The 23,465-nt window shown below is 44.0% G+C and overlaps 1 protein-coding gene across 1 annotated transcript in view; it reads left to right on the top strand.

The window, feature by feature from the left end:
• Positions 1–23,465, top strand: part of CRB1 (crumbs cell polarity complex component 1) — a 140,574-nt gene that overhangs the window by 105,725 nt on the left and 11,384 nt on the right. Inside the window, exons 7-11 of the mRNA XM_044432255.1 lie at positions 704–1,257; positions 1,952–2,117; positions 4,387–5,293; positions 8,045–8,173; positions 10,857–10,983. Coding sequence (XP_044288190.1) covers positions 704–1,257; positions 1,952–2,117; positions 4,387–5,293; positions 8,045–8,173; positions 10,857–10,983 — 1,883 coding nt within the window. The remainder of the gene's footprint in view (positions 1–703; positions 1,258–1,951; positions 2,118–4,386; positions 5,294–8,044; positions 8,174–10,856; positions 10,984–23,465) is intronic.

Here is a 23,465-nt window from a genome sequence, read left to right as displayed (position 1 = left end):
CCACCTTGGTTTTCTGGCTTCCCCACAAAAGATGCTCAGCATTCTGGGGCTGCAGAAGAGTTCATATTTGCATGTTGACAAGGGATGGGTTGGGATCTCCCCTTTCATTTTTTTCTTTCCTGAAAGTATTTTATACTCTTGCATTCTGATACCTTGACCTTGTTTCCTATTGGCCTTGTTTGTGGCATTGCCCAGTTCAGTTTGCTATTAAAAGAAATTATGCTAGTAGGCTGGCCAACCAGTCTGTATTTTACTGGGCTGACCAGTATAACTGTGATCTATCAGAAGGACATTATTGTAGCCTGAAAGTCAGACTCTGTTCATTTTGCACCACTTTCATCCCTATCCCTCTTGGCATCATCCTTGCTTTACCCTGCCCTCCTCAATTAATTCCTGGCTTATATTCCTTCAAATCCCAATGGTTCCATACATCCTGGCTCTGCCTTCAATCCTTCAACTGAAGGAGATATTATATTTCAAGTAAAATGTAGTCATTTTACATATCTGTCAGTTCCATCATTCACTCTGCTGAAATGGGACAAAGAAACAAAGTCTCATTTTACCATTAAAAGAGTAATCAGATATTTAGTTCAGACCAAATATAGGCTATTGCTCATCTGTTGCAGGATATCATTCTTCTTCCATCAGTACTTTTCATTTTAAAGTTGTGTCGTTTAATCTCTTTTTGTCATGCAACATCCAGAATACATCCCAGGAAGATTTGGACATGAAGAATCTGTAGGATATGCTGCTTTTCCCATAGAGGGCAGTGACCACAAAAATGAGACAATATCCATGTTTGTCCGGACACGCAAGCCTTCTGGCTTGTTGCTTTCTCTGAAAAAAAGCACAATCCTACTTTTTCAGGTGTGGCTGGAAGGTGGGAAGCTTGTGATGTCAAGTCCAAGCTCCAGAAAAGTTTTTGGAAAACAGACTGTGAATGATGGAAATTTCTATTTAATATCCTTAAAAATGGAGCCAAATAAGACAGAGTTGTTCCAATCATCACAAAATCTGGGCTATATTTCAACACCCATCCTAACAATCCAGAGTGGGGATATTATCTACATCGGTGGATTGCCAGATGTCCAAGAAACCAATGTCAGCGGTGGGTATTTCAAAGGCTGCATCCAAGATTTAAGACTGAGCAACCAGCCACTGGAATTCTTCCCAATCACTCCCTCATTGGATTCTGTCATCGGCAAGCCCACGTTCATCAACATAGCCCCAGGCTGTGCAGGAGACAACCTCTGCAAGGTAAGGATGCTGTTTCTCAAAGGGCCGTTTCCGTGTTTGCGACCAGAGATCCTGTTTTTGAACTAACAGCCTTTCAGAAACCAGCATGTGACAGTAAGAGTATCTCAACACGATATCCGAAATAGGCAGACCAGATCAGATTTTGCCATCCAGCCTTTGCAATTTGCGGACGCCAATACCAGAAAACATCTGGGGGGTGCTGGGACCTCAGCTCTTAAATGTCAAGGTAATGACAGCCAGTGAGCAGACCTGCTATTCATTAAGGGCAACCTGAACTCACTGCAGTTTCCAAACCAAAATATTCTCATAATCATTACGAAACCAGACTTTCAGAGCAGGCTAATCATATGGCATGTTATGGGCATCGGATCTGGCAACAAGGCCCATAAAATGCAAAATAATAGAGGAATGGTATTATCACTGCACTAATAAAAAGGCAAACTCCATGTAGATTGGCTGTCTCAGAAATCACATGGTCCTCATTTAATGCTGTATAAAAATAATGGGTTTATAAACAAATACCATCTCATAATAACATATAAATGAATACATGTATGTAGGTTTATAGAACTGGTACCAGCTGGGGTTTTCCAGTCATTTGTGATTGATTGACTGATTGATTGATTGATTGATTGTTCTTATAACCAACAGCATTGCTTTATGCTCACATTTGTCTCCCATCTCTCCTGTATAGTCCAACCCCTGCTGGAATGGGGGTGTCTGCTATTCTGTTTGGGATGACTTCACTTGCACCTGCCCACCAAACACAGCCGGGAAAGCATGTGAGAAAGTGGAATGGTGTGAGCTCAGTCCTTGCCCCCACGAAGCACGCTGCCAGCTGGTGCATCAAGGATATGAATGCAAGTATTCCCTTCTCTGAGTCCTCTCCAGAATTCTTAGTAGAGTTGGAGAAAGGAGGCAAACCAGGGTAGACCTGCAGAACTGCTTCAGGTTCAACAGAAGCTTTCAGCCCTCCTGGAGGATTTGGGTCTCTGCATATTGCTATTGACATTGGGAAGATAATGACACCAAAAGGAATTAGAGGGCTAAAAATCATGAATCTATACCTAAGCGTTTGAGCAATTGCATGCCTCTAACATTGCACCAAGAAGGAAATTAAGTATATTATATAGAGGAATTTGCTACTGCTGTGGCAGGTGACCATTTGAAAGGTACAAACCCTGTGCATGTTTTGACCCCAAAGTGGCTGGGGAATGCTGGGAACTGTAGGAATGTTTTTCCATTGATGCCTGCGTAAGTTTGAATGTTAAGGAAATGAGGCAGAGAGTCACTCAAACAGAGGAAAAACTCCCAGTTTGGAAGTGTCCTGGAGTACTCTCTGGAAAAACAAACACAAAAGACCCCATTCACTTCCATGTTTTTACTTGGTTCTGCATTATGGGATACCTGTTGCCTACTGTCTGTGACATCACAAACATACTTTCTAGTATTTGTAGTTTTATTATTGTGTGTGTGTTCGTGGCCCAGATTTCATGGCCCAGATACAGAGGCAGACACACAGAAGAGCTAGCTTTCCTAAAAGTGAAACCTACGCTCTGTAGTTCTGACTACATATTGTACAGAAAAGCATTTCTATGTGCATTGCAAGATGGAAGAGAAGGTAAATTTCTATCGACACCATATGGTAGTGATGGAAATCATGTTGCCTAGATTGCATCCAATCCTCTTCTCCATCTGTTAGTTGCAGTCCCAAGTAGTGGTGGACAGACTTCATGCTTGTCACATCAACTTTTTAAAATTAGAATCCAAAGAGCCACCAACCAGAGCTGCAAAAGACTGCTATAGAATTCTAAGTCCAGGAATTTGTTCTGATTACCAAAACTGAACACAGCTCAATGCCCTCCCAGTCAAAAATTCACTCCTGGTTAATCTTTGAAATTTTCCTCATTTCAGCAGGAGAATCAGGGACAGGAAGAGAATCCTTTTTGTTTCTGCTGTTAGTAAAGAGTTGGACATCTTTGCCAATGTCCTGCAAATCCCCCAGAGATAGATAGATTTGTCTCTGAACCCCACCCATCAGTTTGTGCAGTTGGAATGATGTGTAGCAAAGTAGCTTGTCTCAAACTCAGCAAGAGCAGGTAAACATGTCCAACTTCTATCCACCTGTGATGTTGGAGATGTAAATGCACATGAGTAAGTATGAATGTGTGTTTGTATGCACACGTGCATGCATGTGTACATATGTGCGAGAGAGAGAGAGAGAGAGAGAGAGAGAGAGAGAGAGAGAGAGAGAGAGAGAGAGAGAGAGAGAGAGAGAGAGAATTAATATAGTAAAGAAACACATTCAGGAATGCTGTGTTTTCAACAAATCCAGAATATTATTAATGCTATTACATTTAGTCATCTATGAACATGTATGTGCCATTAAGACAAAGAGAGAAAAGAAGGCAGGATGCCTAGGAGATCTGTTGTAATTATCAGGATGTTACCCTCTGACTTTTCAATTATTCACCGAATCTAGTTAAGGAGGTTATAGATTCGGCCACAGTTTTGTTTCCATTTATTGATTCATATTTAGGGATGTTGAGTTTGTGCTGTGTTTTGAATTGGCTGCAGGACAGTGTGTGTGAGAGGGAGGGTATGTACACCAGCTCGTTGAGTTTCTCTGTGGCTACTCCTTCCTTTGTACTTTTATTCATTACAGTTGTGTATGTGTGTGGGGGGGGGGTAGGGGTTAATGGGAGCTTACCAAGTATGCAGCATGTGGGTAGGGGAAGCTTTTTTTTCTCATCACTAGCACCACCGGGAAAACAATCCCCCCACCATGTAGCTACAATGCAGAGGAAAAAGATTCCTATTTCAAGTTCTAGCTGGGGTGGGGGAGAGACCTCCAAGATGCCCGGCATCCATCTTTTTCCACTTGAGCTGCTTCCTTGTAAATTGAAGAAGCTCAGAATTAAATTTCACACCTTCTGCATGAAGAAGCATGTGTTCAGCTAGCGAACTCTGTCCTGTCCCTTATTTATGTTTTTGCGGGTGCGCATGTGGGTGTGTTTCAGCATCAAACACATGCTGGTAAATACAACACTGAAACCAAAATACATTGCAGCCTGCTCTGCAACCACACCACTCTTACACACATGGTGGCTTTTGTCATCTCTTGCCCAGGTCTTGCCAATGCTGTTTTCAGTGGCAGAAGCAGCGCGATCTTTTATAGAAGCAATGGGAAGATCAGAAGAGATCTCACTCACATCACCTTCAGCTTTCGGACTCGAGACTCCAATGTGATGCTGCTTTATGCAGAAAAGGAGCCAGAGTTCATCAGCATCAGCATCCAGAATACCAAATTGCTGCTTCAGCTGCAAAGTGGCAACAGTTTCTATACACTGAGCCTTTCTAGCGCACGGGCAGTGAATGATGGGAAGTGGCACCAGGTGACCTTCAAGATGACAGAACCCTTGTCTCAGTCATCCAGGTGGTGCATTGATTTAGATGAGGCCAAAGACAGCACAACCAGTGCTGTTGCCACAGGGAACCTTAATTTCCTGAGGGATGAGACAGACATCTATCTCGCCGACAAAGCGTTCGACCACTTGGATGGACTGAGAGGATGCATGAGCACTGTAGACATTGGTGGCATCCACCTCTCCTACTTTGACCCTGCTGATGGCTACACTAAAAAACCCCAAGAGGAGCAGTTCCTCAAGGTTTCCGCCAACACTGTGGTCACCGGCTGCATGGAGTTGGATGCCTGCCTCTCTAGTCCTTGCATGCACGGCGGGAAATGTGAGGATGACTACGCTTACTATCATTGCACGTGCGCTGAGGGATGGACCGGAAGCCACTGTGAAATCAACATTGATGAATGCGCATCCAACCCTTGCGCACATGGGAATTGCAGCGACCGTACGGCATCGTATGTGTGTCTCTGTGAGTCTGGATACATGGGCGCAAGGTGTGAGGAAGACATTGATGACTGCCTTGGCCATCTCTGTGCAAATGGGGCTACCTGCCTGGATGGAATTAACAGTTATTCCTGCCTCTGCGCGGGGAATTTCACCGGAAGGTATTGCAGGTACTGTAATGAAGCCTGATGAAGACATTCATCCACTACAAGTTTCCTTTCCTCCTGAGCTCTTAAATGAGGCAGTGATTAAATCCTGAGCAAACCCTTGATTAGACATGGCAGGACTGAGAGTTGCGTTTTGAGGAAATCAGGTAATGTTGTAGGCGTCTGTTCGATGCATTTTCATTGTTCATTATTACTTACTGGCATAAGGTCATCACTGTACCTGGTGCATTGCACAAGGATTTGACCAAAGCAAAACCAAGCAGCAGGGCTGGCCCTACCAGTAGGTAAGGTGAGCATGCAGAGATGCTCTGGAGCAAGCAGTCGCCAGCTCTGTGTGCCATGAAACCTGCTTGGCATCCCATCACCTAGCCTGCTGCCCCCTCGGAGGATGCCATCCCATCACCAGCATTGAAAACAGATCCAGCCACTTTCATATGCACAGGATAGGAGGAGAGGTGCCATCTTTGTCCTGTCCTTCAGGTTGCAAATGCCTTCGGGCAGCCCTGACAACAGATTCCTCTTCCCATCTGAATTTCAGCAGTGAGTCAACATGGGGGAGAGATGGCCTGAGGGATGGGAGAGATTCAAATGCACACAAATGCACATTTTTTAGTTCGGTTTGCGATGAAGGATGAAGGGGTGAAAATATTTGTTTTCTATTGGGCCAGAACAAAAGTGAACATAGCAATGGATCGGAACCATTGAGAAATCAAGAATTCTTTAGTTATCCATGTGTAGTGCAGATAAGGGGCAAACCGTATTTGCTGTGCCAAAGCTCATAATAAACCGTGTTGGCCCTATTTTGCAGTGAGAAACAGCTCCAGGGGAGAGCCTTTTGCAAAGAAGAGGCAGGTGGGACAGGTGGTGGACTCTTCTCAGTTAATAACTTGCCAGTCCAAATTTTACCCACAGGTGCTCTGTCCTCTTCTCCATCTCCCAACCTAAGGTAAACATGAAGCTAGAACCCCTCAGGCACAACCACTCTGCAAAATGCGTTTGCAGATGCCAATAAGGTGAAAAGCCTTAAACACATACAATACTACTTTTCCACTCTGAACCACCCTTCCCAAGACTCTCCCACTAAAACCTAAACACTGTGGGGCTTTGCTTCGTGTGTTTGTGGCACTATGCATCTAGGGCTCCCATCTAAAGCACGTCAAAAGGACAATTCTGGATGTCGCAGAGTAGAAAACCATGCAGTTTTTGAGATTGTCTAATTCCCTTTCTCTTTCCTAGCAATTTTATTATTGTTCTTAGACTGCATTTATATTCTGTCTCTTCTGTTGCGAGGAGCCCAACGCTGAGAGTGAATGTCTGGTGCCAAGTCACCCAGTGAGCTCCCTGGCTTACTTTTTTGCCTAGAATTTGGCTGGTATCTTTTTTTTAAAAAACCATTCTGCTAAAGATGGATGCTTGCACTTGTTCAGTCCTCTCTTCCTAGTCTGAGGGCAAAAGTCAGAAACCTTCCAACATTCTGTTGTAACCAGATCTTAGTATTGAGTGTAATCTGTAAGAATGATAAGAAAAATTATATATTCCATGTGCATAATTGTGACCCAGTCTGGCTTGGAACTCCCTGGGGTTGCTGGGTTTCCTGCCAGAGCAGCTTGCTACTGTGTTATCTCTGTGAGGCACTCACAAGAGAGAGAAAGGAAAGTTAGAAGGTGCAACCAACTGGTGGATGAGTCTTATGAGACCAGGGAACCGATGATAGAGGAAAATCAGTGTGCAGAAGTGGAAGAAACTGGAAAGTGTGTGTTTGTGTGTGTGTGATTTCAATAAAGACAACCACCAATAACACAAATCTAAACACAAACAACAACAACAATACAGCAGAAGGAAAAGGAAAACCAATGGAGCAAGGCACTCTGAGAAAGAAAAGCCTACAGGCATTTCTGAAAGTATTCTGAAGAGGCTGAAAGAGTCTTTCTTGGGAGGGAGTTTCAGAGTGGTGGGGCCACCACAGAGAAGACCCTACTCCTAACCTGTCCATGAGATGGGGCTTCATAGAGCAAGTCCTCCTCAGAATGTCAGCACTAATGCATGCTCAGGTGGTAGGGGAGAGGATTGTCATAGAGGAGGTGACATTCCCTAGATAATAAGGAAGCAAGGCATTTCAAATGTTGCACCAGAGAACCTTCAGAATCAGGAATATTTTAGACAATAGGAGCACACGATTTCTTCTGAGGACTTCTGTGGTAAATCTGAAATATTCAGAGAATATACTGTATCTCTCTGTGTGTGTGTTTAGACATCAGAAAAGAAACACTCATCTATCAGCATCATCTGTTTATAGCACATTCTCTTTGCACCTTCTAAACTGGCTCATTGCTCTGCGTTTGTAGCCTTGTTTACGTGGAGGTGAGCACTGAGCGAGTCAGGCCTGACTCAACTGATGGCTTAATGATGTGGGTGCTGCTTCTGAGCTGCTCTCTCAGGTTAGCCCAGTTACATAGGCAACTGGATGAGGCCTTTGCCTCCATTATCCTGAGAGGCAAGAAGTGGCTGCAGGCAAGACCATCTTACCATTAGGGCCTCCAAGGTGGCTCTCGTTCACGCTTTCGGGACGCACTGGCCGCCTGCTGCCAATCCATGACACTATTACCTTAGCAAAGCAATTCCCATTCAAAGGAAGCCCTCATTTGATATAAAGCATTGAAAGGCAGGCTTTAGATCAGGATTTTAAGATGTGGAAACTAGACTACCTTTGAAAAATAACTGAGTTATGGACTCACTGCTGTTGTTTCACTTTAGACGGATACGGCTGCCTTCCACAGTGTGTGGGAATCAGAACAGAAATCTGACCTGTTACAACTACGGGAACTGTACGGAGCTCCAAGGACACCTGGAATGCTTGTGTCTCCCAGGCTTCACAGGACAGCGGTGAGAAGCTTTGGCCTATCATACATGGTGCCTTTGTGAAGGGATGCATGACTGTCTCATGCAGTAACAGCATGCAAGGAACCTCAGCACAGCACCATTTCCAGTCCACTTGGCCAAGCATAAGGATGCTGGTGTGCGGGTTTATGCTACTTCATTTGCAAGGTCTATCATCTGCAAGAAAGCAAAACAAAATGAGGGAAAGTTTGTCTAAAGCAATGAGTCAAAGAGGAAGGCTGTAACCTGAGTCTGAGTTGCCATTTTTCCTGTTAGAAAGGCAGGCTAGAAATCATACATAGGTCTCATTCTGAAATTCAGGGCTGTTTTGCTGTTGTTCCTGGGCCTGGATGGTTCATTGATAGTTTCCCGAACTGTAAAGTGGAACAGTCCTGGCAAGACTGTACCACATGGACTCCTTAGCAATGCACAGACTGAGCTCCTTTACATGATACCTTCCCAAGGCAAATTTTCCCAAGGCAAATTTGAGTGCCTGCAAAACTCTCCTCCCAGCTATTTCTATCCACTCACTTATCCAGTGGAAAAAATATATAGGTACTGTGGGAAGAAAAGTAAATGTGGGGTGCAGGGGAAGGGCTGGACAGACAATTCTGAATAGAAAAAGTGTCCTGCACAGAAATGGCCATGCATGTTTCTCCCACAATTCCTCTGTTCCTGCTAGTGGCAGATTGGAAGTCCGGCTTTTCTTTTCCAAAGCTGGGAGGAAATTTCATACAACTGCACATAATATCTAGTTTGGCTCTAATCCTACTTCTTTTCTGGCCATCTCCATTTACTTTTTAGTGTGTCCTGACTTCAAGGGATCTATGCAGCTTGTTGTAAATTATGGATGACATGAAAAATTCCTGGCTTACCAATGCACAAAGGATTTGGCAGCCACCGCTGCGCTGCAGTGTATATAACCTAAGCAGTCAGGAAAGACCCCCCACTGGCCTCGGTAGATTCAGTGGGAAACACTACCTTTTTGAGAAGCATATTCTACGCCTCTGAATTTTGTGGGCAGGAAGTGGGGGGGATGCATTTTCCTCCCACCCAAATCAACAACAACTTTGGCACTGGGAGTCTTTCCTTATTTTCAGCCTGGTTACCTGATAACCACAGGAGTTTTCCAGTTCCCTGAATTAATGGATGGCAACTGGATACCGATCACCTCTCCTCAGAACATACCAAATGGAGCAAACTTTCCAAATATGGTTCTCTCCATCGCCCCAGGTCAAGAGCATTTATTGAAGATTGTGAAATTATATTAAATCATGTTTCAAACCTTAAAAGATTTTCCTGTTTGCAATCAGCTTCTGTAGGGATCTGTATGGACAGAGAGTGTACCCTTAGCAGACACCCAATATTCTCTGGTGCCTGAATTTTACAGGGGGAAAAGCAATAATGCTATTTATGCCACATCTCTCCTTCCTTCTCTCCCCACCCCTTGCCCGCTCTGCATATACGCATAATCTCTCAATAGACAGACACACAGACCTGAATTCAAAATACAGATCAACCCTCAGATGCACACACTGCCCATTATTTTAAAATTGCTTAAGAAGTTACGTGACCTCATTAAGTATTTTTAAATGAGAAGTCTTAAGTATTTTCAATTGTGGCAAGGATCTGTAGCTCCAACCAGTAACATGGAACTTTCTATTAATTTTTACAATATAGCTTTGTCTGCTTCTCTCTTTTTGGTACCTGTCACCGATCTCTCTGCTCCCAGGCCAGTCTTCTCTTAAAAAGAGAATCATGGTAAAGGGACCAAGGTTGCTGCTTGCAATCCTGCTTCATTCCCACCTGCATACAGAAGATCAGTGCTCTAAACTGGGGCAGGCAATTTCAAAAGCCCTCTGCATGCTACGTGGCTGGATCACTAGCAGGAGCCACTGGTCCCTTCCAAGGGGGCTGTGGATATATCAATGTCAGTGGGACAGTGCCCACTCCAACTGTACTATGAATGTTTAAGGAGATGTCCCTTGTGCTGAACCTTTTCCAAGGACTGGATCCAGCATCATGGATGGCTCCTTTGTAGCTGAGGTGCACTGATATTGCAGCTAGCAATGTATTGCTGGCATCTTCCCAGGACATCCCAGGGTAGCTGGAAAGAAACAGGAAAAGAAAAGAGGTAGCAGAAAGGTAAATAAGGGGACAGTACAAAAGGAAAGGGCTGACCCATGTGCTTTTGGCTCTGACCTCATCCACTGCTTGCTTTGGCTGTGCCCACTGCCAATGCCCAGTCTCAACAGGTTGCCCTCCAAAGCAACCCTCAGCAGAACTGCTGCCCACCCTGTTCTAAACTCTGCTGGAAAGATAAAATGTTCAGTGGGCCCTGAAAATTTGATGCAGAGAGCCCTAAATAATAAGGATGATGAATGATGACATTACAACTATAACCTACCTTTCTTTCTCTTGCAAGGAACCCAAAGCCACTCACAAAGTTCTCTCCTCTCCATTTTATCCTTAGGACAACTACCCTGTGAAGTAGGTTGGTCTGAGAATCAGGGACTGGTCCTAAGTCAGCCTGCTTCATAGCAAAGTGGGCACTAGAGCCCAGATCTCCTGAGTCCCAGTTCAGCATCCAGAACCACTTTACCGCATTGGCTCTCACTTCTCTGTATTCTCCTCCATTTATGTTGGAAGAATTGTCCCACGTTCTTAACCTACCTTTTCCATCCCGCAGATGTGAGGTGGACATCAATGAGTGCCGCTCTGACCCGTGCCTCAATGGGGGCCTCTGCCAGAACCAGCTCAACAAATTCCACTGCATCTGTGACGTCAACTATGCTGGCGACCGCTGCGAGATAGACGTAAGCGACCTCTCCTTCTTTGTCTCTCTCTTGCTATGGCAGAATCTCTTTCAGCTTCTCTCCTACCTCATTCTGCGCATGGACGACGACCCAGCGGTGGAGTGGGGTGAGCAGGATGACTACTAGTCAGCAGGAAGGGCATTTCCCTTTTGAAACTCACAAAGCACAACAGAAGATGCCTTGGCTCAAGATAACACTAAGTTAGAAATCAGGAGAGCCGTAACAAACCCAAACCACACTTGGAACTTGCTTTCCTTGCATTTTGAACATATGTAAACTAAGCCATTGTACATTTTTGGTACACATTACTAATGCCCATTACACATTATTCTGATGTCAAGCATGGAGACTATGGATTAGATCCATGTTTCTCAGCACTGCTGAGCTTTTCATGTGAGAGGAGAAAGCAAAACATCCCCAAAGCAGATGTTCAAAATCTCAGCTCTCATCCATTTGTACATTCCTTTTGCTCTGGGTTTGTTCACTAGTTTGATTTTCATGCATCTATTGATGAGGGCAAAGACAGTCTGGGTACTTATCCTTTTTAAAGAATATGGTCTCTTCCCCTGACAGAATAGCTTCTGGACCTATGAATGCTGGTGCTCACTCCCCCCACACTCTTTTGTATATATGTGTTCCTCAACTACCTTATCAGCTCATACATACACAGGTATAGGGGTACACCTGCCAGGACACCTGTCCTCCCTGCCCTTCACTGGCTTTGCTCCCACCCAATATCTGGGCATCTTCCAGTGTGACGTGGTTGACAAGAAATATCCTATTACATTGTACAAATCCTAACTTATCTATTTTTCCTACATGGCTTGAAATATTCCAGCCAAGGTGCATTGCTCTCAACATGCATTTCACTGGGGTGCCAGAAGAAATAAATCATCCACATGATTAGGGCTTCTCATGCGCTCAGGGCACCCACCCAAGGAGGCAGTTTCCATGTTTTCTGCCTGCGGCGAAAGACAAGATGGTACTCCACCACCATTGCATGTGGTTGGCAGGGCTGGCGGTGGACACGTCCTTTCACACCTGTCCACAGGACTGCAGAGGTGGAGTGAGGGCTTGCAGAGACAGTGCCTGTTTTATTAATCTCAAGATACTGGTTGTGGTCTCAAACTGCCCCTCAGACTTCTCCATCTGCTGTGAACTGAACTGCAATCTTCCAACTAGCTGGTGAAAATGGATTTTCCCAGCAGCAAGCTTTTCTCCCCACATATAAGGTAAAGTATTTTGAGGTGCCTTAGTCCTCACTGGGAAATTGCAATCCTCTCCTCTTACAAAAGACTCACTTGGGTGGGAAGCTAAAACTGTTCCTTGATGAGAATCCAAAGGACTGTCCAAATTTTTGGATTCTCCTTGCAGGCATGGCTCTGTGGGCTGTCATTAAGGAATGCCTGCAGGTCATGATTTACCGGTGTCCTCCTGGCTGCCCCTGAAGGGCACAACTCTGCCTACCAGCACCTTGATGCTGCTCACCGTCCTCCAGGGCTCACCTCCCAAGGCAGCATCACCTCCTTCTGCCTCATGGCAAGGCAAGTCCTGGGCATTGCTGCATTACTCACGGATCTGGCCTCTTTGCTGTGGGGTGGGAAACTCTGACCTTCCTAAGAATTAGAATGTAGGCAATGCTGGAGGTATCCCATATGCTGTGTCCGCTTCTGCCCTTACAAAAAGTGAGAACCCTGTTTTGCGCAAAACCAGAAGGCACACTCGTGTGAGGGAACCCATGCTCCTTTCTGAAACATGCCCAAAGTAGTCCTTTTGAAAGGTGAGAGTGACATGTGTCTCACACAATAATTCATATGTTTTTCTAAAACCATGGTCCTATGCACATTCGTTCATGCATGCATGCATTAATTCATTCATCCCTTCATTATATTAATGACCAGCCTTTTTCATTCTTGCAAGGAAGTCCCCCAATGGCTTTCATGATCCCCATTCTCCTTTCCACTTGCTCCACAGCTGCAGTGATGCTCTCAGGGCAAATGCCTAGTCCCCCTTTAACAGAAGAGCCCCCAAATACAGCTGCAGTAGCTTAAGCAATTGGGCCACTGAGACCCACAAAATTACAGAACACTATCAGAGTCCAAAACCTGAAATCATTTACCACCACCACCACCACCACTCAGATGAGAATCGCAGCATGAGCCCTACAGTTGGACATATGTGGACCCAAAGGAGTCACCACCTTGTCCTTCACCCCAGGCAGAAAAATACCTTGGGCTGGCTTGGCATATTCCAATTAACTCAATGGCGCCCAGTCCTAGTTCGTGTTTTCAGGATTGCGTCCCTAAAGAAGCAGTATAAGCTTTTGCCAGGGTGGGAGCAAAATTTCCTCCAGCTTTGACTTGATTTTCATTCATGATTGGATTAATTGATACCTTTTCCCATCTCCCCTAAACCACAAAAGACAAACACCACCTTTACCCCAAGCTATATATGATAAGGGGTGGGAGACAGGCAAGAATTCTTTCAGACATGCAACCTAGAAAAATGCACATTCTCTCAACTCCTACTGATAATATGACGATAGTACCAGCTTATTGTAGAAGATCGTTGTCTTAACTGACACAGCAGTAATATTATTATTATTATTATTATTATTATTATTATTATTATTATTATTATTATAACATTTCTATGCCGCCCCTTGCCAAAACCTCAGGGTTGCTTACAACACAATAAAATACATTGAAATACAATAGAACATAATAAATTAACATTAAATACAAAATACAAAAAATACACTGAGTTACAAATATAAAATTAAAATATGTTATCCCAAAATATGTTATCCCAAATGTCAGACCTGATGACTGTAGATAAGATCACTTTTAAACCTTAAAGAAAAACACTCATATGAGGACTAAGCATTACTAAGGAATGTATAAAAGTAGGATATATTTCAGGTACAAGGAAGCATGGAATAGAGAAGAGAACCGTGTAGCTTTCAAGGGCATTTCCCTGCCTGTGACTCTTCTCCTTCATGCAATTGAAAACCTAAGTCAAGCACAACAACTGTGTAGTACAAACACAGAGAATATGCTTCCCTCCCCTCAAAATATCTACTCAGAGCTGGGAACCCAAGTGCTGAAGTGCAATTGCACATGCAAGAAGCATCTTCTAAGATTACGGAAGTCCAGCAAAAAGCAGAATTCTTGCCACATTACATGCCTACTGCTAATGCCACTGTCTCCCTGCAAGCATGAAGAATGTCTCTTTCTTTTGCCACCTTGCCATCAAGATCATCCTCTGTCTTCAGAATTTCTTCTCTGTCCCCTTCTTTGTACAGATGTATTCTCCAGCTACATTGCTTGTCTATGCATGGTCTTAGCTTTCTGTCTTTGTACATACAATAAACCTTCTGCCTTTGTCACATTACATCGGCTTCTCTCATTTCTACGTGTTTGGGCTAATGCCTATGTGTTCTCATTTGCTTTATGTGTGTCATGATTTATAAATGTTTTACACACAATAGATGCTTCCCTGAAAGCTGAAGCTCAGTCTTCCTGCACTGCGTTCCACCCAAGCCCTGAGGTGTATGATTGCTTAAACTTCTCCCGGGACTGGTGTCTTCCACTAAGGAGTGTATCATCCACCCTCCCTGAGGACAGCGAGCCTTCATTTCCAATTCCAGGATACATTTGGTGTCTGCTATTTTGATTTCACCAAATGTCATCAGGGGAAAAAAATCACTTGGAATTCCTCTGCTAAATTTTAATTCATCTGTCTACCCCATTTCCCCCCTTCTGACGCTGCAAGGAGAGTACATAAACTAAACATGTCCTTGGCACAACGATATTTCTGAGTCAGCAGCAACAGTGGAAGAGTCATAAGCACACACTTGTGCCAGATGAGTAGAAAACCCAGTCATTCCAAACCAGACCCATGAAAATGCTGTGATGTAGGCATGAGCTTCCTATAGGCACCACCTGCCAATGGAGAATTCCTGCATATGGTTCAGAGCCCCTGCATGATCCAGGAACTGCTGAGATTGGGGTACCTGTGTTCAGAAGTTCACACACAGTCTTCTTCACTGCAGATGTCCATAGACATCCAGGACAGGAGTTGCTCCTTTATGTAATGCCCATGGGAAGAGGGTGCATCCCCAGCCTCAGCCAGATCCTGAACATCTTAGCTGTTACATTTCTAAGAGCCATTCAACATGAGGCCTTGATTGTATCCTCAAGATATCTTCCATGCGATTGTTATAGTTCAGGCTCTCCCCCATGCTTTGCATTGCATTGAGGTGGCTTCTTTTAGGTTGAAGAAAATCAGGTGTTTTCTGTGAACAGCGGCATGAAACCCTTATGTAGTTGCACAATTCTGCCATGCCACAGAGCCACCTAGTGCTTCTGCCAAGTTTACAGATGACACCAAAGTATTCAGGATCAGAGAATCACAAGCCTCTGTGAAGAGCTCTGAAGAGCAAAATGATCCCTACAAACTGGGTAACAAGAGGCAACCAAACAACAGGTGAATTTGGATTGTACCCAGGGGCCAGGAGCAATTCTGTGGCACATTCACAATTAGGAGGTGAGGTGTCTTACAAACTCCTACTTCCATCATGCACTACCAATCCAGATCCAATTGATTTTCCAAACATCAGTACGGAGTGCGCCTTCCAAGTTAGTGTCTGTGCAAACAATGAAGCCAATAAACCTGTTCAGAAAGTGTGGCATAGAGGAATAGTGCTGCTCTGAAAGTGTGGGACTCAACAAAAGCATTCTGGGTACGCTTCCTGCTTGCCCTCCTCTAATAGGTCAGTGCCAATAACCCAAGTGAAATGGTACCTTTGTCAGAGTCGTTGGCTAGCACTCTTTCATCCTTTTCGGTATGCTGATAGCACCATCCTAATAGCTAATCGCATGCATCATCACCATCATTTTAGAAAACGCAGATGAGCAGAGCACATACTGACAATACGGAATTCAGAACAAGTTGAAAATTTAGAGGAGGGGGAAAAAAACCCTATAGTGCCAGTATTGGGTGCTGCCACTGAATTTGCCTTTCAGATATTACTTAATATATGCATTAACCGCTAGTGTTAGTTATGTGAACCTGGGCTAATGACACTTAAATTACAATCATAAATGCCTGTTGCCTCATGAATAATTCATGTCCCATTTGCATACTTATCCTTATGCAGTTATTCCCGAGTAATTAGCATACTGACACACACACACAAAAAGGTGTCAAGGACTGAATAACTACCTTTCCTTTTGTGTGCTCCTTCTCTTCCTCCATCATTTTCCCTTCGTGATCCTACAGGTATCTGGCATCCCTGAACCTTCTCTGTTTATAAAGGCAGTGTTTTTTTTTTGTCATAGAACGTACCAGAACAGAGTTCCGGCACCATTTTTTGACAGATTTTCCAAGTTTTAAAAGTAACTTTTGAAAATTTGATGTTTGGTCCATGTGGATTTGGATCGCCCTGTCGAGCGTAGCGGGTCTGCAGCAAAATCATTAAAATGGTGCATGCGGGCTGCTTGTGTGTCGAGTCCGATGCATGCGTACTTCGTCTGTGCTGGTTGCGATGGCGCTGCTCAGCTTGTGGCACTGCTTGGCTTGTGATTCGTTGTGTGGTCGCACACTGAGTGCCACTGCAGGTGGCAACCGTTATGTTTTGTTACATATCTGACGTGTGTGCGTGTGTACAGTGATTGAGTACATGCGAAAGGTAAATAATTTCATGAGTTTCGGCACCTTTTTTCTTACAAAAAAAGCACTGTATAAAGGCAACAACACTCCCATGAGGAGCTTGCAAAAATAAGTCATATAAAAAGGTGTTCTTGAGCCCCAGCTCAGTGCTGCACCACTAAGCTGTTGAACATTTTAAGCAACTGGGATGATAGACTGTGGGTGGCTGGCTGTTTGGCTATACAAAATTGTTTGCTCTAGTTCAGGGGCTCCATTCCAGATCGTAACAGAGAAGGGAATGGGGGAGCAAGCACCGATAAAGTCCTTGTGGAAAAATTGCAGACGTGTTATAAGGGGAGCCATTTGGTATGCTTCAGAGTTTGTTTGCTTTTTCATTTACAAATGCTTTGTGTTGCTTTGTGCTGATCTCCAAAGAGGCCTTCTGGATGCAGTTTTTGTAACACCATCACACTGCCTCATTCTCAGAGCGTTATCGGCAACATTCTTTTCAACTCTGAACCTTCCCATATTTTCACACTGCTGCTTTAGTCCTTTCTCTTACCACAGGAAATCTGCAGAGAAAAAAAAGATGGCACAGCCGCACCATGTCATCTCATGGGAAGGACCAGAAGGGCCCCATTTGAGAGCAACAGAATTAGAAGGAGTTTCCCTCTGGAGGTTTTTATTACTGCACTCCTTAATATGACAAAACTTTAGAAGAAACATACATATTTACTGTTACAATGCTTTCAAACTAAACACTGTTGTTCATGAAGCAGGGGACTGACTTCAGAGTAGATAAACACTAGAGGGACCCAAATTTCCCTCAAAAGAAAGCAATACCAGGCATATTACCTACAATCCTTGGGGAAACAGAGGCACACCCTTCTTGGCATGAAGAAGATTCCTGGTTCAATCCATGACAGCTTCAAGGCTTAGTTAGCAGCTGATGTAAATACCTTTGCCTAACACATGGGATAGACACTGCCAGTCAGAGCAGGCATACTAGGGCTAGATGGACAAACAGAGCCAAAGTGCATGGTTCATTACTTGCATAGCATGTTCTGATCCTGATAGCTTTATTGATTCTAATGTAAGCAAAGAAGTTTGTACTGGTCATGCTTTAGGGGAGATGGAATGAATTTGCCCCTTCTGTTTTGCACTGACATTCCACTTTGCAAGGAGATTGTTTTTCTTTTAAAGAAAAGAATCTCCTTGGCATCAATGCAGCTTTTTTTTCCTTTGGCTAGTCCCTGTGGGTGAAGGACCATTGCAGGAAGCAAACCATGTGTGTGCTGGAGGCTGGGGCTAGAGACTTAAATCTTCTTTTGCCAGAGCACAGTGATCCTGCCCTAAATCAAAGCCACACACACTTGCACTATAGTCAAACAAAAACCACACCTCAGTTGCATCCTGTGTGGCATGCTGTTTGGTGCATTTTCCAAGATCCCAACAACATGGCACATTAAATTTGTCGCTTGCAGCAAAGTTGTAAGTTTTTAATGAAACATGTAGGTAGGCACTCCAATGGGTACTCCTGCTTCATTTCACTTCACAGGGCTTGGGAGGGGTGGGGGACAAGATCAGCCATCTATATTTTAATCAGTGCCTAACTTGGTCTGTAAGTTGAAATGTATCTACCTTTAATGCTACCAAAACTTCAGTACAGGTGATTTGTTTCGGGTTATTGAATGAAGTTTGGAAGAAGGTTCTGGGGAGAAACACACAGGGAGCACCAGGCCAGGAAAGAATTAGGTGGCTTGAAGAAACCCAAGGGTGTGATAGGATAGGTTTGATTCTCCTCTCACTGTTGCTCCCATGCAGATTTGCAACATAACTCTCAGCTTCAGCCTTGTTATTCTTCCTATGTACACCCTGAAATCTCTGTGCTCAATATTCACACCATGGTAGCAGCACCTCCTTTCATAGCCAAGGGGTAATTCTCAGACTGAGTGGACTAGAACCTGAGGGCAACAGCCTGAAATATGCAGGGAACACTTTCCTTGATTCTCCGTAAATTAGAATAACTTATTTTGTCTAAGTTGGGGGTGTTACATCAACAAAGCATTGTCCAGAAATCTGTGTGGGCATGTGAGTGTGTGTGATGGGGGGGGGGGGTAATACAACAAGAGCACATTCACACATTATTTATGTGCTACCTGTGGTTATCCACAAGCAACCCTGACAATTGGATTTGAAATCTGTACCCAGGAATACTTGGCCCAATGGAGAAGTTATGACTTTGGAACAGCAATGTAATATGAATGAGCTCAGAAACAGCGATCTTGTCATTATCCATATCACAGAGGAGGAGGAGGAGGAGTGGGGGAGGGAGGGAGGGAGATAGTTTGTACCAGCGATAAACATTCTGGAGGGCTTACTGGAGTAGCATTATTCCATGCAATCTCCTTTGGGGCTTCTATCGTGCAGTCGTAATCCCCATTCTTGCCTTAATTAAAAGCCCAGGAAGAGTCATGCAGTAAGGATTTGTCGTAGTGTTCCAATCACATGTAAAACTGAGCACTGGAAAGGGAAGGTTAAACCATGTGTTACAAATCTGCATAAACACAAGAGATACTACCATATGCTTTGGAGATAAACCACTAGATTTTTAGCACAAGCAGTAAATGGATGTTTTTTAAAGGCAAGTCAAACATGCCTTATTAGCATTACATTGCATAATGAAGGAAGTGCCCATTAAATATGCTCACAGAATAATATGGATTCATTCTTATGGATACCATTTCTTCTAGAATTTTACAGCTAAGCGTTGAGGTATTTGTGTTCCTAAAACAGTCATATTCTTTCCATCCCAAAATCAGCAACTGCATTTGGAGGGCATGACTCATGTGAGTCTAACTTCTCCATGGGCTTGCATGCCCAACCCCAACCCTGCCCAGCAGTAAGGGGACAGCTGGCGACTTCTGCTCCTATTTTTAATGAAGTGCTGCTTGTCATGCTGTCCATACCCAACAAACTATGATTAATCTTAACTACAGCTTGTGTGAAATAAGCCAGCTTCAAACCATGGATTATGGAACTGGTTTATTCCAAATAAACCATGGTCACAGTCCACTGCAGAGTTCAAATGATGCATTCAGCTCAGCCAATCTCAAGTTTCCAGTCTTTTTCTCATGACTGCACTTGAGAGTAGAGAAGAGATAAACATGAGCCTGAGCAGATGCTGATCACATTCCTGTCCCAACAGGCTGAAATTCCTTGTACTTCTCCTTCAGGAGACTGAAGGCCAGAGGTGGGTGACCTCCAATTTAGCCCCAACTCCAAAAAAATGTTTAAATATTTGTATATTAATATACATTAATGTATATAATATGTTACATGCAAAAAGGTGCATACATTAAATATGCATTATGTAGAAAGGCACATAGAAGAAATTACTTGCAAAAGGATGCATATAGTAGGACAAACATATGCAAAAATGCATACGATAGGAGGAAATATCACAATAATGAATGTACACACTTTACTAAAATATTTACAGATTAATGTGGAAACCAACTGAAACAAACTTGCACTGAAAAACAATGTAGAACACCAAACAGACTGATTGATGCATCCAGTTCTAGCATTCACGTCTAGGTATTTAAGCATGTCTACGTACAAGGGTCCATATGCATTTCTATTCCACTCTAAGATTTAATTGCTAAAGAATCTGGGGAGTGACTTCAAGGAAAGTAACTCTAGTACAGGTGAAGGCACATTTTTTGAGTCTGTGGTCACATTTTGCTACTTGAGAAACTATCCTGAGCACTACCACAAAATGGGCACATGGAGAATGAAAGCATTGGCCCACTGCCATCTGCCATCTTAATTTCCTAAGAATGTATGTGAGCCCCGTGTCTGGCACAGAGGCATTCAATGGAAAGGGATATGCAAGCAGCTAGAGGCCCTTGGCTTTAAAACAATCCCAGATGCCAGTAAGAAATGTCACTTTTGAAAAGTGCATGGGAGAGGACAAGAAATGAGCCAGGAAAGGTGTCTAAGGTGCACAGGTGCCTATGGGTACCATGTTGCCTGCCCCTGCTTGAGTATGCATGTGTGAATCGTGCAACATCTTTTAAAAGCAGCCCACAAAATCTCCCTGCAAGGCAAAATATGGATGATAGGTACCAGAAAATAGAAAGTGAATAGAAACTTTTCTCAGAACAAAAGTTTAGGCAAGCATCCCTCCATCATGCAAATACTTCTGCTTCCTCTTCCCATGCATTTCCCCTTATAAGTCCTGCTGCTGCCAATTTGGGTTGATTTAGCCTCAAGATGGAACAAAAGCTATTTATTGTGAGGCAGCCCTTTAAAATAAGAGCTGCAAAATTCTTGCAAGTTGTTTGAATTTGTTTAAGTTTGTTGCTAATTTAATATGAAATCTAACTTAGAATAAATCTGGCTTTGTGTTCAGTCTAATACATTCCCATTTATGTTGTCCACAAAGCATTTCAGGAAAGGTTTCATAAAAGAATATGATTAATAACTTGCTTGAATGTTAATGGTCAATTCAATGGCATTCTTTGCTGGATTTTTAGCAATGGTGGCAAGATAGCATGCAGTGCTAATTGTCTGTCTTTGACATTAATTTAATCTGCCATGAACGATGCTTTGGATTCCCAGTGTAGGGCAATTCAGAACTAACTAGCCCTGCAGCTGTGTGTATTCTCCATTTGCATTAAGGGCAGTTATTCTGCCAAAGCAGGTCAAGGTCTGGCATTGCTTGGCCCTTTAGAGGTCCATCTGCTACCCTCACCTCGGCCTACCTCTTCTCTCCTCCCTGCCTTTTCACCTGCCCCTCCCAAGAGTGTGGACACTTGGAAGGAGCAAGGAGAGGTCTTCATTCACATTTGCCACCTCTCTGGGGCAGTTGTATGGGCTGAGCCCAGAGGGAAAAGCCAGGGAGGGAGAAAACACTGTTAGTGATGAGCTTGCTCCATGAATGTTGTCAAAGGACCCACTATCTCATTTCTGTTTTGCCCCACTCAAACTGTCCAGTTTTCTCCTTACCAGGAATGACACTGGGAAGGAACCTGTTCCTAATTGCATTCTTGATGGTGCTCTGATCCAGGACAACAGAATTGTATAGACATTAATGCACAGTCTTTCCAATAACTTCAAGTTCCTAGGAAAACCTGTCTAAAGCAGTAGACAAGGGCACACCCAATGGAGAGTAGTCAAAACAGGCTATGAGGATCACCAGGCGCTGGTCAGATCTGTGCTGGCTGGAGCTCACTCAAGAAGAGCTGTTGCTCTAGCAGCATGCAGAGGCCCTCTGAGGTTCCATCATGGCTGGTTATGGAGGCCTGTTTTAACTCCAGCTCCTCTGAGGAACTGTCTGTCTTTCAAGGCCCATTCCCTGATTCCACAGCACCTGGGTCTCCTAAGTTGGAGATAGTAAGGGCTGCATGGAGGATGGGGAATGGGGTGGGCAGGCATGAAGAGTCCAAGGAACCAGCACATCTTCCCCCAAAGGCCCTTTCCAGGTTATATGTGACAGATAATTGCAGGGAGAATGAAACCTGGATATGAATGGCCCAGGTGACATCAACCCAGGAACTGCATCCCTTGCAGAATGGCTGTGCTTTCTCATACCCCAATCAGCTAAATTGAGTCACTGATGGTTACTGAGTGTTTCTTTAGTTTGTCTGCAGTTTGTCTGTCCATCAAACCCCCTGACTGTGTTCCTAGTTCAGAACCCCAACTACTGATGGTCCAATTTGAGCAGGGCTTTAGACACAGCTTCAGAAAAGGGCAAAATGTCCTGCCTGGACTTGGATAGGAACTCAGAAATCTGTTTTCACACATTATTCACTGATTCAGATCCTCCCAAACCCCTGCCCCACTTAACTAAGGTACCACATTGCTCTAATTTCTACCATGCCTGTATCACATCCATTGACATCCTCAGTTTGAACCACGGTAGGTGCACATCCATGGACATTACTTTTACCACGCTGTATCATGAGAAAATTACGGTGCTAGTGTGTGAGACCAGAGGGGATGTACAGTCCTGCAATGCTGGCACAGCCTGTTTTGGAAAAGTTGTTGCTTTTCTTAAGCTCACTTTCCACACTGTTTGTGGATAGTTGTTAGTGACACTCGGGTGAGAAGCAGATGAAGCTTTGCTTTCCTTCAGGCAATGTTCTCCATCTCTGCTTCAGCATTTGCTCATGGAACAATGGCAGGTATCATTCAGTGTAGCATGTCACAGGCATGTCTCTCCCCCTTTCTCTTTCCAATGGATATAAACAGGAGGCCATTAAAGTATGTGTTCTGTGTGAGCTACAGGGCTTTTGTGATACAGGGTGTTCCATACAAAGGTTATGAAACAAGAATGATCAGGAGATCTGAACAGCTCCCCTATGAGGAGTAGCTGGGATGGTTCAGCTTAGGAAAAAACCAAGAAAGGGGAGACAGTGTGGAAAAAGCGGAAAATGAGAGGGGGTTTTCTCGTTCTCCCATAACACTCAAACCCAGGTTCATTCCATGAAGTTGATTGGTGGGAGGTTTAGGACAGATAAGAGGAAGTACTTCTTCACACAACATATAGTTAAATTATGGAATTTGCTGCCACAGGACGTGGTGATGGCCGCCTATCTGGATGGCTTTAAATGGGGCTCGGACAGCTATCAAGGACTACTAGCCTTGTTGGCTATGTACTACCTCTGTTATACAGCAGTTGCTGAGGGGCTTGGGCAGACAGAGCTCTTGCACTCATCTTCCTTGAAGGATCCTGTGGGCAACAGCTTTGCTATGGTGTGTGTGGAGTGCTGGACTAGATGGACCTTTGGCCTGATCTAGCATAGCTTTTCTTATGCTCTTAT

This window comes from Varanus komodoensis, unplaced genomic scaffold (assembly GCF_004798865.1).
Source record: "Varanus komodoensis strain SLA01 unplaced genomic scaffold, ASM479886v1 scaffold24, whole genome shotgun sequence".
In the NCBI taxonomy this organism is placed as follows: domain Eukaryota; kingdom Metazoa; phylum Chordata; class Lepidosauria; order Squamata; family Varanidae; genus Varanus; species Varanus komodoensis.
The sequence above is the reverse complement of the archived record's forward strand: the minus strand, read 5'-3'. Positions and strand labels throughout refer to the sequence as shown.